The following is a 17,013-nucleotide window of genomic DNA, read 5'->3' as shown; positions in this document are numbered from 1 at the left end:
GGCCCTCAAAGTCTTAATAATTCTCCATTCAAGTCCATAGCGAGATGGTTTCAGGGGACAATAGACCTAAAGAAAATTCTGTCTGTCCTTCACAGAGTGGGAGATGCTTTCGGGACAGTTGCTGCAGTGGGAGATTCGGAGTGAGGGTCTTTTTATGTGTCCCCTCCTTCATGGGGGAGCATTCCTTTCCCTGAAATGGTGAAGCTCTACTGTCTCTACTAAAAATACAAAAATTAGTGGTGTGTGGTGGTAGGTGCCTGTAATCCCAGCTAACTGGGAGGCTGAGGCAGGAGAATCACTTGAGCCTGGGAGGCAGAAGTTGCAGTGAGCTGAGATTATGCTACTGCACTCCAGCCTGCGAGACAGAGTGAGACTCCGCTTCAACAACAACAACAAAAAGCAAAAAAACTTTTTGTAGGGACGGAGTCTTGCTATATTGCCCAGGTTGGTCTTGAACTCCTGGCCTCAAGTGATCCTCCTGTCTCGACCTCTCAAAGTGCTCGAATTGCAGCATGAACCACTGCGCCCAGCCTAAACCATCTTTTCAATGGCAGTCCTCTTCTGATCTCTTGGCTCACGTTTTAAAACAGCTTTTATGAGAGTGCCATTTATTCAGGAAAAAAGACTCCAGGATTATCCCGGCAGATTAAAGCCCAATCCAGGCCGGGCGTGGTGGCTCATGCTTGTAATCCCAGCACTTTGGGAAGCCGAGGCGGGCAGATCACTTCAGGTCAGGAGTTCGAGATCAGCCTGGCCAACATGGTGAAACCCTGTCTCTACTAAAAATATAAAATTTGCCGGTGTGCTGGTGGGCACCTGTAGTCCCAGTTACTTGGGAGGCTGAGGCAGGAGAATCGCTTGAACCAGGGAGGTGGAGGTTGCAGTGAACTGAGATCGTGCCACTGCACTCCAGCCTGGGCAACAGAGCAAGACTCTGTCTCAAAAAATAAAAAGCCTAATCCAAGCGGAAATAATGGGCCCAATTTGAAGCAGCGTTAGGAAAGCAAGCCTTTCTGTGAATGTATTAATATAAAGGTCGCACTCCGCATATTGCAGGTCTTCTAAGGTAGCGGTCCCCAACCTTTTTGGCACGAGGGACTAGTTTCGTGAAGGACAATTTTTCTACAGACTGGGTTGCGGGGGATGGTTTCAGGATGATTCAAGCACATTGCATTTATTGTACACTTTATTTCTGTTATTAGATTGTAACACGTAATGAAATAATTCTGCAACTCACTATCAAGTAGAGTCCGTGGGAGCCCTGAGCTTGTTTTCTTGCAACTAGACGGTCCCATCTGGAGGTGATGGGAGACAGTGACAGATCATCAGGCATCAGATTCTCATAAGGAGCGCGGGCACAATCTAGATCCCTCGTGTGCACAGTTCACGATAGGGTTTGCACTCCTATGAGAATGTAATGCCGCTGCTGATGTGACGGGAGGCGGTAACGTGAGCAATAGGGAGCAGCTGTAAATACAGATGAAGTGGTGGGGTGCAGTGGCTCATGCCTGTAATCCCAGCACTTTGGGAGGCTGAGGCGGAGATGGGCACATCACGAGGTCAAGAGATCAAGACCATCCTGGCCAACATGGTGAAACCCTGGCTCTATTAACAATACAAAAATTAGCTGGGCATGGTGGCACGTGCCTGTAGTCCCAGTGACTTGGGAGACTGAGGCAGGAGAATCGCTTGAACCCAGGAGGTGGAGGTTGCAGTGAGCCAAGATTTCGCCACTGCACTCTGGTGTGGCAACAGAGCGAGACTCCATCTCAAAAAAAAAAAAAAAAAAAAAAGTACAGATGAAGCTTCACTCATTTGCTTGCTCTCCACTCACTTCTTGCTGTTTGGAAACAGGCCTTGGAGGTTGGAGACCCCTGTTGTAAGCAGTCCACAGGTGTGTCAGTCACTCCTAGGCATCGTCAGATATAATTTCATGTGCCTACAAGACCTCATTTGCCCTTGACCATAAACTCAGTGTAAAGCTTATGTAAATGAAGACTTTTTAAGGTAATGAGTACAAATGGACTTTGCTGCTGCCTGTATGATGTACAGTAGGCTTCATTTCAAGCAGATGTAATATACAGAATTTTAAGCAAACTAAGTTGAAAAAGCAGGAAATTAGCCATTGAACCTGAGGTTCAGGCACCATAAAATCTTTTCAGCCATGCACAGCAGAACCGGACTGGAGCCTGCCTCTGTTCACCAACCCCAGGCCTGGGCATTGTACATCACCCTGGGGTGTGGGAGGGGATCACAGGGGCCACACAACTAGTTTGGGGACTTGTATGTGGCAGGCGCTCTGTGAACATTTGTGGAATCAGTGAGCGATGCCACCTCAGCCCACACCATCCAGCTCGAGCACGTTTGCTGGTAGCCAGCAGTGGGAGTCACGGGGCATGGGCCACACTGGCTGAGTTTATGGAAGCAAGGTGTTTGCATCCCAAGGAGCTAAAACCCCAAATGAAGGGGATGGTCAAGCTGGAGCAGGCTGGCTCTCACTGACCCAGACACAGTCTAGGAGGCCGTCCACGAAGGCAATCTGGTGGATACCAGATACCAGGCCAGGTGCAGTGGCTCACACCTGTAATCCCAGTATTTTGAGAGGCCAAGGCAGGAGGATCATTTGAGGCCAGGAGTTCAAGACCAGTCTAGGCAACATAGAGAGACCCCATCTCTACAAAAATTTAAAAATTAGTTGGGCAAGCGGGGCATGGTGGTTCACGCCTGTAATCCCAGCATTTTAGGAGGCTGAGGTGGGCGGATCACCTGAGGTCAGGAGTTCAAGACAAGCCTGGCCAACATGGTGATACCCCGTCTCTGCTAAAAGTACAAAAATTAGCTGGGCGTGGTGGCAGGCGCCTGTAATCCCAGCTACTAGGGAGGCTGAGGCAGGAGAATTGCTTGAACCCAGGAGGCAGAGGTTGCAGTGAGATCGCGCCACTGCACTCTACCCTGGGTGACAGGGCAAGACTCTGTCTCAAAAAAAAAAAAAAAAAAAAAATTCGCTGGGCATGGTGGCTTGTGCCTGTAATCCAATTTGGGGAGCTGAGGTAGGAAGATCACTTGAGCTCAAGGAGTTCAAGGCTGCAGTGAGCTGTGATTGTACCACTGCGATCTGGCCTGGGCGATAGAGTGAGACTTTGTCTTAAAAAAAAAGAAGTAGATACCATGTGGGTAAAGAGCCTTGTCTCCTTTCCTTACCAGAAGAGATGGCGCTAATTCAGGATTGTTATTATATTTTCATTATAAAGTACAATTATTTACAGTTTTTTTTGTTTTTGTTTTTTGTTTTGTTTTGTTTTGAGACAAGATCTCACTCCGTGGTCCAGGCTGGAGTGCAGTGGTGTGATCATGGCTCACTGCAACCTCCACTTCCTAAACTGAAGCAATCCTCCCTCTTCAGCCTCCTGAGTAGCTGGAACCACAGGCATGTACCATGACACGTAGCTAATTTTTGCTTTTTTTTCTGTTTTGTAGAGACAGGGCGTCTCACTATGCTGCCTAGGCTGGTCTTGAACTCCTGGGCTCAAGCACTCCTCCTGCTTCGGCTTCCTAAAGAGATGGGATTCCAGGTGTGAGCCACTGGGCCTGCCTTATTTACAGTTTAACGTGTGCTATGCTTAGAAGTTTGCAGTCCACACATTCACATTCATATTGGTGTTATTGCCCTTGGGACTTCGGCTGCCCTGGGAAGATTAGCTGCTATATTGTAGATGGAAAATTGAGGTTGCAGCATTGAGATTTGCCCAAAACCATTTGGGTGGTAAATGGTGCAACCAGGACACCAAGTGTCCCCTGGTCTCACATTGTCACACCTTGATAGTATGTTTTGACAGCAGGTTGTTTTGGCGAGGATGCTTTCAGATACGAGTTGTAAAAACCCTACAACTCATACCTGTAAAAATGGGCTTGAACAACAAGGTCACTTAATATTTCACATATTGAGAAGTGAGTGGCTGCAGAGATGGCTAATTTGGCAACATCACACAATCAAAGACCTTGCCTCCTGCTCTGCCTTCCCCAGGCTGTCTTGCCTCATGGCTCTAAGATGGCTGCCACTGCTCCAGTCATCACAACCTCACACAACTGTGTCCAGAAATAAGGACACAGTTTCTCTTCTTGCATCCCCTCTCCCTACTTATAAAAGCACCTTAGCCGACTTCTTACTTGTCATTGATGAGAACTGAGTGAACCTTCCCATATCTCGACCCATGTGATGATAATCGTGTCCGCTTTTCTTAAACTTTCTGATATCTAGAATCTTAAGAAAACCAGGGGTTGATTAGTGAGGAAAAAGGAAGAGGAGATGACTGCTGGGATTCAAGTTTCATATTTGAGAGGTCAGTCATGTACCTGCCTCCCTCATAGACTGTTTTTTTTCTTTTTTTTTTTGAGACTGGAGTCTCGCTCTGTCGCCCAGGCTGGAGTGCAGTGGCCTGATCTCGGCTCACTGCAAGCTCCGCCTCCCGGGTTTACGCCATTCTCCCGCCTCAGCCTCCCGGGTAGCTGGGACTACAGGTGCCCGCCACCTCGCCCGGCTAGTTTTTTGTACTTTTTAGTAGAGATGGGGTTTCACCATGTTAGCCAGGATGGTCTTGATCTCCTGACCTCGTGATCCACCCGTCTCGGCCTCCCAAAGTGCTGGGATTACAGGCTTGAGCCACCGCGCCCGGCCCCTCATAGACTGTTATTTTATTTTATTTTATTTTTTCTTTTTGAGACGGAATCTCGCTCTGTTGCCCAGATTGGAGTGCAATGGCACGATCTCGGCTCACTGTAACCTCCACACTGCCCCCCTCAGGTTCAAGCAATTCTCCTGCCTCAGCCTCTGATGTAGCTGGGATTACAGGTGCCCACCACCATGCCCGGCTATTTTTTGTATTTTTAGTAGAGATGGGGTTTCACCACGTTGGCCAGGCTGGTCTCAAACTTCAGACCTCAGGTGATCTATCCACCTCAGCCTCCCAAAGTGCTAGGATTACAGGTGTGAGCCACCACGCCTGGCCGCTCATAGTCTGTTCTAAAGGACACAGTTATCTGGGGTGCCTGCTGGAGGGGGTCCTAAGCTGGAGGGGGTCCTAGGCTGTGGGGGTGGGGAGGTCCTAGGCCGCCTGTTTTGAAGCATGTGATCCTCCTCCACAGCTGATGGGAACAGGGGTGAGCATTTAACCCAAAGCAACCAGGCCTGGCATGGATAGAGAAGTGGGACCAGTCAGATGCTATTCAAAGTGTGGCCTTTGAAGAAATAGGTGATCACAGCTGAATGCTAATCAGCAAACTCACTAGGCACATATTTCTTTTGAAGGAGATGTTATTTAGACTTTCTGGTTTCTTCATCTGTAAAAACAGGAACACTAATAGCTCTGACCTGGTAGGATTTTAAAATTTTTATGTATTAATTTCTTAAATTTATTTTTAGAGACAGGGTCTCGCTATGTTGCCCAGGCTAGTCTCAAACTCCTGGGCCTAAGCAATCCTCCTGCCTTGATCTCCCAAAGTGCTGGGATTACAGGTGTGAGCCACCACATCTGGCCTCTTGTGGTTTTTATAATGATTACAGGAGGGAAACATGACGTAGCAGTTGCTCAATAAATGTTAGTTATTCTTACTACCACTTTATTTTCTGACTCCCGTAAAGTAGACTGAGCTGCTTTCCTTACTTCTGTGGACACTGGCATCCCCTGGGGAACTGCCACAAACGCACATTTCCGGGCTGATCCCCGGAGAAGGGACTGAGTCCATTGGTTGACTTTGAGAGATGGTCCTTTTGAGGAAGACCACAGCTGCTGGGTCCTGTCCTAATCTTGGTTTCTGAAGAGGTCATCCGCTGGCCAAATGCATCCTGGCCCATCCCATGATGGACATAGAAGACGATTACTGTAGTCTCTGTATTTCTAGAACAAATGCATAGTACCTTACTGGTGCGCAGTAGGTACTCGGTGAAAATGCTAGTCAGTTCCAGTTCTGGAAGTGGGCTGTGCACAGACAGTGCATTCCTCAGCAGGTGGCCTCCCTAAATGTCATCCTCCCTGAATGCTGGTGCTCCCTAAAATGATCCTTCCTGAATGCTGGTGCTCCCTAAAATGATCCTCCCTGAATGCTGGTGCTCCCTAAATGTGATCCTCCCTGAATGCTGGTTCTCCCTAAAGTGATCCTCCCTAAATGCTGATTCTCCCTGAATGCTGGTGCTCCCTAAATCCTGATCCTCCCTGAATGCTGATGCTCCCTAAAATGATCCTCCTTAAATGTGATCCTCCCTGAATGCTGATCCTTTCTCATGTGGTCCTCCCTCACATGATCCTCCCTAAGTGCCGACCCTATAGAAAGCGCTTGGCACCATCTCCCCCGAGCCTGTCCCCTCTGGCCCTCCTGTTAATGGCGGTAATTGGGAATCACTGCTGAAGTGCTCAAAACCACGCAGTCTGCTTGGCCAGATCACATACTTCTCAGCTGCCCCTCCACGTGGGAAACTCAATCCATCAGTGGCCCCGCCAGCCCTTCCCGCCAGTGCGCAGGCAAGGAGCCGATGCTGTCTGTGGGGCTGGCACTCAGGTGGGGTGGGCCCCGAAATTCCCCACCATGGAAGCTGCTGGAGAATAAATGCAGATACCGAGGAGGGAGGAAGCCGAGAGGCTGGTGGCACAGCCGGGCTCCGGGCAGTGAGTCATGGACTCCCGGAGCCCCTCTCCCTCCTCCCTGGATAGGAATCCACACAGCTTTGCCCTTCAGACCTCTGTGCTGCGCCCTGGAAACCGTGTCATCGCCTTTGTGTTTTTGCAAAAAGATTTGGTCAGTTGCCACGGAGATTTCAGATCATCCTTTCCCTCTAAAAATCAATGACCTTAACTTTTCAATTCCTCCCCTGTGGTGCTTCGAAACGGACAGTTCCAGTAAAAACTATTATGAGGAAACGCAGGCAGGTCTATCTGCTATCCAAACACTCCTACTGTTTTTTGTGCCCTAAAAACTGATCAGGCCATGGTGTTACATACACTCGGCTATCCCTATGTGAACAAAACCACCACTCCCTGCGGTGTTGAGGCGGATGAGTGACGGGCAGGCACAGCAGCCTCAGAGACACTCATTTTGCTGGAAGGGATGACCTGATTTGTGCCAATTTGCCTGACGGCAGACAGACGATGGAGAAGTGATTTCAGGGGGCCATTGGGGGGCTGTGGCCATGAGCACCTTCATGGACTGTGTCCATTTACCCCCACTGGGCTCAGCCTCTAGCTTCTGCCTCTCCATCCTGCCCCAGCAGGTACTCCTGGAACCCCATTCTGACCCAGTTCTCTTCTTTAAAAACTTCCCATGTGTTGGCTGGGTGCAGTGGTGCAGGCCTGTAGTCCTAGCTTCTTGAGAGATGGAAGAATCCCTTGAGCCCAGGAGTTCTGAGACCAGCTTGGGCGACATAGCAGGATCCCATCTCTGCAAAAAAAGTTCTTTATAAAATAGCTGGGCATGGTGGCATGTAGAGGCTGAGGCAGGAGGATTCTTGAGCCCAGGAGGTTGAGGCTGCAGTAAGCTAGAATTGCACCACTGCACTCTAGCCCGGACAACAGAGCAAGATGCTGTCCCTATAAAAACAAACAAACAAATAAATCTCATCCTACTTTCCATGTTTTCACCTCCTCTTTTCCAATAGAGTGAGTCTCCAAGTTCCTCCAGAGCCAGCATGTCTCCACCTTCCACCCCCATCGAGTGCGTATCCTGCTCGCCCCTTCCAGAAGGGGATGGGGAGTAGATGGGGCATCTACGCCACCCACTGTGGGCAGCTCATTGTACCCATGGGCAGCCCATTGCACCTGTGGGCAGCTCTTCCTGGCAGCGGTACCTCCTTAGCCTGAGTGATGCCTGTCTCCCCCCGCAGCCTCATGCTCTGACCTGACTCCGTGCCCTCTGGGGCCATGACAGCAAATCTGGTCCGACTCCCCTACAGGATCTTGGGACAGAGAGCTGGCTGCCTTCACCATGGCCCTCAGCTTGTTTCTGCTCAATATTCCTGAGGGACCTGTCCTCAACAGCCCTCACCTGCCCTGCTAGAGAGGGCAGGTCTGAGCCTGAGGAGCCGTGGGACCTCCCTTTCACCTGACCAAATCCCGGGCGATGACTTTTCTTCCCATGGGCGCTCACGGCTCTAACTCTGACATTAGCCTCCACTCCCTCCCAGCTCAGTCATCTTCTGCTTGTAGGACAGTGGCCACGGATATCTCCTCCCAGGGCTCTGGGTGGCAGTTTTTCTGCATTTCTATTGAACCTCATGGCAGACACAGGGAGAGTCCTCAGTGAGGTAGGAGATGGGACTTGACTCTGGAGATGGGGTGCAGACACTGGACCAAATTGAGGACTAGATAAAAGAGGGAAGAGGTGAAAGCACCTCTTCATAAAACACACCCCCTAGCGCCATGACAATTTACCATTGCCATGGCAACACCCAGACGTTACAGCCCCTTTCCAGGGCAACACCCTGATGACCCAGAAGTTAGCACTCCTTCAGAGTTACCACCCGGAAGTTACCGCTTAATCACATGCAAATTAAGGGGTGGGCTATACAGAAATTATGACCAACTCTAATTTGCATATCACTGATGACCTTAATTTGCATCTTAATTTGCATATCATTAAAATGGGTGTAAATATGAGTGAAGCACTGCCTCTGAGCTGCTACTCTAGGCACACTGCCTGTGGGGTAGCCTTGCTCTGCAAGGAGCAGAACGTCTGCTGCTGTTGTGCATTGCTGCTTTGATAAAAATTGCTAATACCACTGGCTTGCCCTTGGATTATTTCCCAGGTTAAGCCAAGAACCCTCCCTGGTTAAGCCCCGACACTGGGGCTAACCTACCCTGCATCAGTGAAGCAGATTCTGAGCCAGAGTCTAACATGGAGGGTGTTTATTAGGGATGACGTTTAGGATGAACCCCTGGGGAAGGGAGGGGACTGAGGCAGGAATGAGCAGAAGGTCTCCATATAGGCCAGGACAGCTGCCCTAGACCCCATGAGGCTCTGCAGCTGGGATGGTCCTTCAGGATTGTCCCCAGGCAGAGATATGTCCAGGCTTTTCAAGTGCGCCTCCACCAGTCACAGGATGGAGGGTGCCCCGGGAAGAGCTGGGACCTTGGATGAGGTGATTCTGAGCAGCTGAATGATGGATGTCTGTTGACAGCACTTCCTGTAGCTGGGGCTAAAAGCATTTTTCGTTGCAGGGGATCTGGGTGGCACAGCCCAACATCTACCACAAGGGCTGGTGGGCATGGAGGGGAACAAGGCGTGTTCCTGATGCTATTTTCCTTGTAAGACAGCCTGGGATGGCCTTTGATTTGTAGAGGTCACAATTCACACCGTTGACTCATGCTGAACTTATTGTTGGCAAGAACCTCTACATCCCATCTGAGGCTCGTCCTCTGGATTCTGGGGCTGCAGTGCAGGACTTCACATTCGCCTGGTCATATTTCATCTTGTTAGACTTGGCTCCTTGCTGCGGCTGTGCAGATCTAGCTTGGATCCCAACTGTCTCCTAAGACCCAGGCCCCTGTCTCTACTGGCTCCTGGTCTTCCACGGTTCCCAGCAGCAGTTTGCTGCCTCGTCAGTCAAGGTTTTCCTCTCCTAGAGGCATGGCTCCAAGAAGACAGACAGCCACATGCCAAGACCCAGATCATCTGGCTGTTTAGCAAAGTGTTTAAGGGTTGCCTGTTGACTTGTTGCATGACCTTGGACATGTTATTTATCCTTCCTGTGCCTCAGTTTCCTTATCTGTAAAAGTAGAATAATAACAGTACTTACCACCCAGAGTTGGGTGAAGATGATCAGGACACCTTACTTAGGTAGCAGAATGAGGAGTGGAAGAGAAACCACTCTGTGTACTTGGCTGGGGTCTGAACCACGCTCAACTCTCATCACATTGGTTTCAAACAAGAGTAGGGATAGTTCCTCCTCCTTGCTATTTTTCCTGGTCCTTGAGGGACATGGGTAAGAAGGACCTATGAGGGGATATTTTATTTGCTCTCTGACTATCCACCTGTTCTCATTAGCAAAGTGGATGGAGCATGGGGTTGGGAATGAGAAGACTGAGTTTTAAGGCACAAATTTACTATGTACTCATTCTGTGACTTGTGGTCTTTTCTGGAGTTTCTTATCTGTAAAATTCATGCATATCACATTGTTGAGAAGATCGAACAGAGGAATGTACACATATTCAATTGCCAGGGCTGCCATGCCACTGACTGGGTGGCTTAAACAAAATAAATTTATCTCTTCATAGTTCTGGAGGCTGGAAGTAGAAGAATGAGGTGTGTTACCACCTGATCAGGGTTCTCACCCACTTAGCAGACACAACCAAAATACTGAAACAGCAGGTGTTGCAGCAGAGAAAAGGTTTAATTATTGCAAGGCAACTGAGCGAGGAGGACAGGAGATAGTTCTCAAATCCACCTCCCTGAGATTTCAGAGGCTAGGATTATTTTTTTATTTATTATTTATTTATTATTTTTTTTGAGACGGAGTCTCACTCTGTCGCCCAGGCTGGAGTGCAGTGGCGCGATCTCAGCTCACTGCAACCTCTGCCTCCTGGGTTCACGCCATTCTCCTGTCTCAACCTCCCGAGTAGCTGGGACTACAGGTGCCCACCATCACGCCCAACTAATTTTTTGTGTTTTTAGTAGAGACAGGGTTTCACCATGTTAGCCAGGATGGTCTTGATCTCCTGACCTCATGATTCGTCCGCCTTGGCCTCCCAAAGTGCTGGGATTACAGGCGTGAGCCACCATTCCCAGCCTGAGGCTAGGGTTTTTAAGTGGTTTGGTGGGCAGGGGGCTAGGGAATGGGTCCTGCTCATTGGTTGGGCATGGACTCTTAGGGGTGTTAAAACCATCTTTGTGCACCAAGTCCATTTCTGGGTGGTGGAGGGTCATGAGTCGCTGGTCCAGCTGGTGTTCGTTGGTTCATCGGTTCATCTGAATGCAAACTCTAAAAAATATTGCAAAGACCAGTCTTAGGTTTCATAATAACATGACTATGACTCCTGAATACTAAGTTATTACAGAAGAGCAAACTAGGGTGAGTTCTCATTTTACCGTACCTGCATCTTAGCAACTTTTGGTTGTTGTGAAAGAAGTTGTGTGACTAAGGATCATTGTTCTTGAAAAAAGAAGTTTATTAATCTTGTTTGACAGCCTGCCCGGGACTAGGACAGGAAGGTAGTGAATTATTAGTGATTACTGTCTATTGAAATGACTGTACATGTGATCATGCATGAAGGATGCAAAGGTCAGAGAGAAAATAAAATAAATATAACAAACATCTTATGATTTAGCTCTCCCTGGTTCAAGAGATTCTCCTGCCTCAGCCTCCTGAGTAGCTGGGATTACAGGTGTGCACCACCACGCCCAGCTAATTTTGGGGTGTGTGTGTGTGTGTGTGTGTGTGTGTGTGTTTGAAACAGAGTCTTGCTCTGTAGCCCAGGCTGGAGTGCAGTGACACGATCTCAGCTCATTACAACCTCCACCTCCTAGGTTCAAGTGATTCTCTTACCTCACCCTTCCAGAGTGCTAGGATATCGGGCATGAGGCACCACACCCAGTTATTTATTTATTTTTTTCTAATTTTTTTGTAGAGCTGGGGCCTTGCTATGTTGCCCAGGCTGGGCAAACCTTAGTTCTAACAGAGCTTCTTGAACACAGTTGGCAGGCAAGCCCACTGGCGCTGGCCTCTCTGAGGGACTGGGCAGGTGTGGCCAGGTAATTAGGACAGGGAGGGCAGGTGTGGTGCTGGGGAGCTGGGCCTGAAGCTGGACACCCCCAACCTTGAGATGGCTCAGATCCTGCTGGGGCTGAGGTCCTGGCACAGACCACAACCTGGAGCAGCTGCTGTGTTTGAGCTGAGTGACTGTGAGTGGGAGGGCTCCTTCTGGGATGCAGGGCTTGGGGTCAGAGCAACAGAATTTTACCACGCCTGCCTTGTGCCCGCCGTCTTCAGGAGCTGGGAGTCTTCCCATAGGACAAAGGCTAAGACAGAGGCATACAAGGGGCCCTGTGGGACAGGAGGACCTTTCCTGGCTGGAGAGTCAGGGAAGGCTCCCAGGAGGGACACAGCCACTTCTGTGCTTGAGAGGGCGCCCTCTGGTGGTAGATGTAGGAGACTGCAGGCTGGGAGGGCAGGAGGGGCCGAGGTTCAGGACCACCATGGGAGACGCGTCAGGACAGGGACTTGGAGGCACGGTGCTTAATTGAGTGTAAGGAGGCAGGGAAGGGAGGGAGGAAAGGAGAAGGTGGAGTCTGGGTGATTTGCTCCTGGTGAGGAAACGGGGAATTTAGAGGTGCTGGTCTCCAAGCTGGAGGAGCAATTCGGGGTTGAATAGTGATGGATTCAGTTGAATTGGACAGGTTGGCATTGTGTGTACTGCAGTGGCCTGTGGGACATGATGGTGTGTGACCACTGTCTAGACAAGCAGGCAGGCACGGTGGTGACTCAACAGGGGGGCAGGACAGAGCTCAGGATGAGGAAATGAGGGCAGACTGTGTGTTTCTGGTGGAAAGGCGGGGGGCGGGGGGGCGCACTGGCAAGGCCTTGGGGCCTTGCAGAATTGCTTGAGCCCAGGAGGTCAAGGCTGCAGTGAGCTATGATAATGCCATTGCACTCCAGCCTGGGCAACAGAACAAGACTCCGTTCCTAAAAACAAACAAACAAACAAAAAACAAAAACAAAACAAAAAACAAAAGCCCTGGTCTCTGACTCAGGCTCAGGGGCTCAAGTGTCCTGGGGAGGGAGGGGACGCATGAGATCAACTCTCAAAGCAAAGTTCAGTTAGGAGCACTGGGGCTTGGGAGGCCAAGCCTGAGGCTTGGGTAGAGGTGGTGAGGTAGGAGGTGGAACTTGACTCCAGAGGCAGAGCTTGGACGCCAGACCAAATTGAGGACTAGCTAAACGAAACAGGTCGGGGCAGAAGCACCTCCGCATAAGACATGCCCACCAGTGCGCCATGTCAGTTTACCATTGCCATGGCAACACCAGGAGTTACCACCCCTTTTCATGACAACAACCCAACAACGCTAAAGCTACCACCCTCATCCTGGAAGTTTATGCATAAATCACCCCTCAATTTGCATACAATTAAAAGTGGGGCTGACGCAGTGGCTCATGCCTGTAATCCCAGCACTTTGGGAGGCTGAGGCCGGCGGATCATTTGAGGTCAGGAGTTTAACACCAGCCTGACCAATATGGTGAAACCCCGTCTCCAAAAATTAGCCAGGTGTGGTGGCATGCGCCTGTAATCCCAGCTACTAGGGAGGCTGAGACAGAAGAATCCCTTGAACCTGGGAGGAAGAGGTTATAGTGAACCAAGATTGCATTGCTGTACTTCAGCCTGGGCCACAGAGCGAGACTCCAAAAAAAAAAAAAAGTGCCTATAGATTTGAATGTGTGCAGCCCCACCTCTGAGCTTCTACTCTGGGCACACTGCCTCTGGGGTAGCCCTGCTCTGCAGGGAGCAGAGCCGTGCACTGCCACTTCAATAAAAGATGCAACACCACCGGCTCGTCCTTGAATTCTTTCCTGGGAAAAACTAAGAACCCTCCCAGGCTAAGCCTCAATTTTGGGGCTCCCCTGTCCCGCATCACCAGGAATATGGGGGAAGAGGCTGCTTCAGCAGTATCTCTTAGGGTGGCAGGGACCTCGGAGAGGGGTTGGCTGGTCACATTCAGAGATGGGCATGAACCTGGGAAGTGTTCTGAAGGTCCCTCTATCCCATCATTACATGGTTTCCTGAGATCACTTAGCACTCGTTTTCTCTATTAACCCCCAGTTAAGGATTTGACGGCTCAGCGAAACCACAGAGCCAAACGCTTGGTGGGGTGAAAGTGCTGTGGGAGCAAGCCTTGAGCTGGCTGTGGCTCGGGACAGCTTGATTCCTCCTCCCCTTCAGTGAAGTGGGCCTCTTCTTGCAAGAAAAAGAGACTTGGGGCCAGGCGCGGTGGCTCGTGCCTGTAATCCCAGCACTTTGGGAGGCTGAGGCGGGTGGATCACTTGAGGTCAGGAGTTCCAGACCAACCTGGCCAACATGGCGAAACCCAGTCTCTACTAAAAATACAAAATATTAGCCTGGTGTGATGTCGGGTGCCTGTAATTCCAGCTACCTGGGAGGCTGAGACAGGAAAATAGATTGAACCCAGGAGGCGGAGGCTGCAATGAGCTGAGATCGTGCCATTGCACTCCAGCCTGGGCCGCAAGAGTAAAACTCCATCTCAAGAAAGGAAAGGAGAGGGGAGGAGAGGGGAGGGGAGGGGAGGGAAGGGAGGGGAAAGAGACTTGGCGGGAGCAGATCTGTCCCCAAGGCCTTTGCTAGGAGTGAGTTTACTGTCTTGGACCCTCCCTGAGTGCTCAGCTGGGGAGAAGGGAAGGGAAATGAGGAAGGAACATTGCTGAGATGATGCCCAGAGATAATACCAGTCCCTTGCCATCCTGATGGAGGCTGCCAGGAGTGTGTTCATTTCTTGGCAGTTCGAGGACCAGGCCTGCCACGTCCCAGTTCTGTCCTCCTGGGTCAGTCCTTCCAGGAGGGTCATGAAAGGGACGTATGTCTCCTGCTAAGCACCTTTCCGGCTGCAGTTATTTTATGGCCCCCAGAGCACTGTTCACCCACTGCTGTGCACCTGCCATAGTCAGGAGCTGAAATGTGCAGGTGGGCGGTGGCAGGACGACACTGCGACAGCAGACAGAGGCAGACAAAACACTCAGGATGCAGCGATCCTAGGGGCAAGACCCTGGGGGTCCCCACAACCACGGGTACCTGGGGATGCACAGGCTTTAGAACTCCATCTGGAAAGATCTGGGCCCCCCTTTCCTTGTCTCTGCCTCCCTTCTTCATTGTTTTTGGCCAGGTTTTGATTTTTGGAAGCCATTTCCAGCCCATTTAAAGACCAAATGTTCTGGAGACGGTGATTTGAGGTATTTGGAAATGTTTTCCAATTCACAGCTCATTTCTCTATGGAAAGCCCTGACTCAGTGTGGTTCAGAGCTGCTGGACGGTCTGTCTGTTCTAGAACCCTTGGGGCGGATCTCAGGATCCCACAGTAGCCCATTCCGAGGAAAGTCACCTCTCTCTGTCTCTCTCTCTCTCTCTCTCTCTGTGTGTGTGTGTCGGAGTCTTGCTCTGTCTCGCAGACTGGAGTGCAGTGGCGTGAACTCGGCTCACTGCAACCTCCACCTCCTGGGCTCAAGCAATTCTCCCACCTCAGCCTCCCGAGCAGCTGGGATTACAGGCACCTGCCACCACGCCCGGCTAATTTTTGTATTTTTATCAGAGACGAGGTTTTGCCATGTTGGCCAGGCTGATCTCAAACTCCTGACCTCATGTGATCCGCCCATCTCGGCCTCCCAAAGTGCTGGGATTACAGACATAAGCCACTGTGCCTGGCTCACCTTTCTTTTTGGAAACACACACTGAGTGCTTGGGCTAGAGCTGAGGCTTTCCAGTAGAATCAAAGGAAGGGCCCAGGCTGCTGAAGTCTCAAACAGTTTCAGGACCTTTTTAATTGGCAGAGGTGGAATTCACAGTTTGTACTGGGTAGGTGGGATCCCGCCAGTCCTCGCGTCAGAAAGACTAGACTCCCTTTGCAGCTCAGCCTCTGGTTTGAGCTGTAGCTATGGGCAATGAAGTTTAACCTCAGACTTTCTTTTCCCATCTGCAAACTAGGACTGTCTTTAAGCTATTATTCCTTTGTAGGGTTTAAGTAGCCAGTTGATTAAGAATGATGCCTTGATTTAGGTAATGTTGCATGATTTCCACACTACCAACTGGGACGTGTTCACTTAGTCCTCATCATAACCTTTTTTTTGAGATGGTGTTTCACTCTTGTTGCCCAAGCTGGAGTGCAATGGTGCGATCTCGGCTCACTGCAACCTTCGCCTCTCAGGTTCAAGCGATTCTTCTGCCTCAGCCTCCCCAGTAGCTGGGATTACAGGCGCCCACTACCACGCTCGTCTAATTTTTTGTATTTTTAGTAGAGACCGGGTTTGGCCATGTTGGCCAGACTGGTCTCGAACTCCTGACCTCAGGTGATCTACCTGCCTTGGTTTCTCAAAGTGCTGTGTTTACAGGCGTGAGCCACTGTGCCCAGCCTCATCATAACCGTAAGAGTTAGATTTTAAATATAACTGAGGCTCAGAGAAGGGACATCACTCTGCCTAAGTCATACAGCAGGTTTGTGGCAGAACCTGGTTTTAAACTAGGTTTCCTGGTGCCTGTGAGGAGGGGGCTCAACTTTTCACTACTTTTCCCTTTGCTTCCATGTTGTTGTTTTGTTTTGTTGAGACAGGGTCTGGCGCTGTCACCCAGGCTGGAGTGCAGTGGTGCGATCATAGCTCTCTGCAGCCTTGATCCCTGATCCCAAGCGATCCTCCTGCCTCAGCCTTCCGAGTAGCTGAGACCACAGGCACACGCCACCATGCCCGGCCAATTTTTACTTTTTATTTTGTAGAGACGGAGTCTTGCCGTGTTGCCCAGGCTAGTCTGGAACTTCTGGGCTCAAGTGATCCTCCCACCTCAGCCTTCCAAAGGGCTGGGATCACAGGCGTGAGCCACTGCACCCAACTGCTTTCATGTATATTTGACTGTGCTAGTACTGGTAATATGTGTTTTCCTAGAAAATTGTCCAGTAGTCAGGAGTTTGAAATTTTTTGATGTAAGATTATACCTAATATTTGCTTATACATTTAAATCTGTATATGGATTTTTTTTTTCCTTGTTCTTCATGTCTATTAAACCTGTGTTTAGCTGGGCGTGGTGGCTCACACCTGTAATCCCAGCCCTTTGGGAAGCCGAGGTGGGAGGGTCACCTGAGCCCAGGAGTTTGAGACCAGCCTGGGCAACATGGCCAGATCCCGTTTCTGCAAAATATGCAAAAGTTAGCCAGTGTGGGGGCGCACACCTGTGGTCCCAGCTACTGGGAGGCTGAGATGGGAGGATTACGTGAGCCCAGGAGGTTGAGGCTGTGGTGAGCCATGATCGTGCCACTACACTC

The 17,013-nt window shown here is 50.2% G+C and overlaps 1 protein-coding gene across 1 annotated transcript in view; it reads left to right on the top strand.

The window, feature by feature from the left end:
* The first annotated feature begins 6,666 nt into the window (after positions 1 to 6,666).
* Positions 6,667 to 17,013, top strand: part of COL26A1 (collagen, type XXVI, alpha 1) — a 179,930-nt gene continuing 169,583 nt past the window's right edge. The window contains exons 1-2 of the mRNA XM_011985214.1: positions 6,667 to 6,789; positions 7,133 to 7,261. Of these exons, the coding sequence (XP_011840604.1) occupies positions 6,667 to 6,789; positions 7,133 to 7,261 (252 nt within the window). The remainder of the gene's footprint in view (positions 6,790 to 7,132; positions 7,262 to 17,013) is intronic.

This window comes from Mandrillus leucophaeus, unplaced genomic scaffold (assembly GCF_000951045.1).
Source record: "Mandrillus leucophaeus isolate KB7577 unplaced genomic scaffold, Mleu.le_1.0 Scaffold280, whole genome shotgun sequence".
In the NCBI taxonomy this organism is placed as follows: Eukaryota; Metazoa; Chordata; class Mammalia; order Primates; family Cercopithecidae; genus Mandrillus; species Mandrillus leucophaeus.
This window is presented reverse-complemented; position numbering and strand designations above follow the sequence as displayed.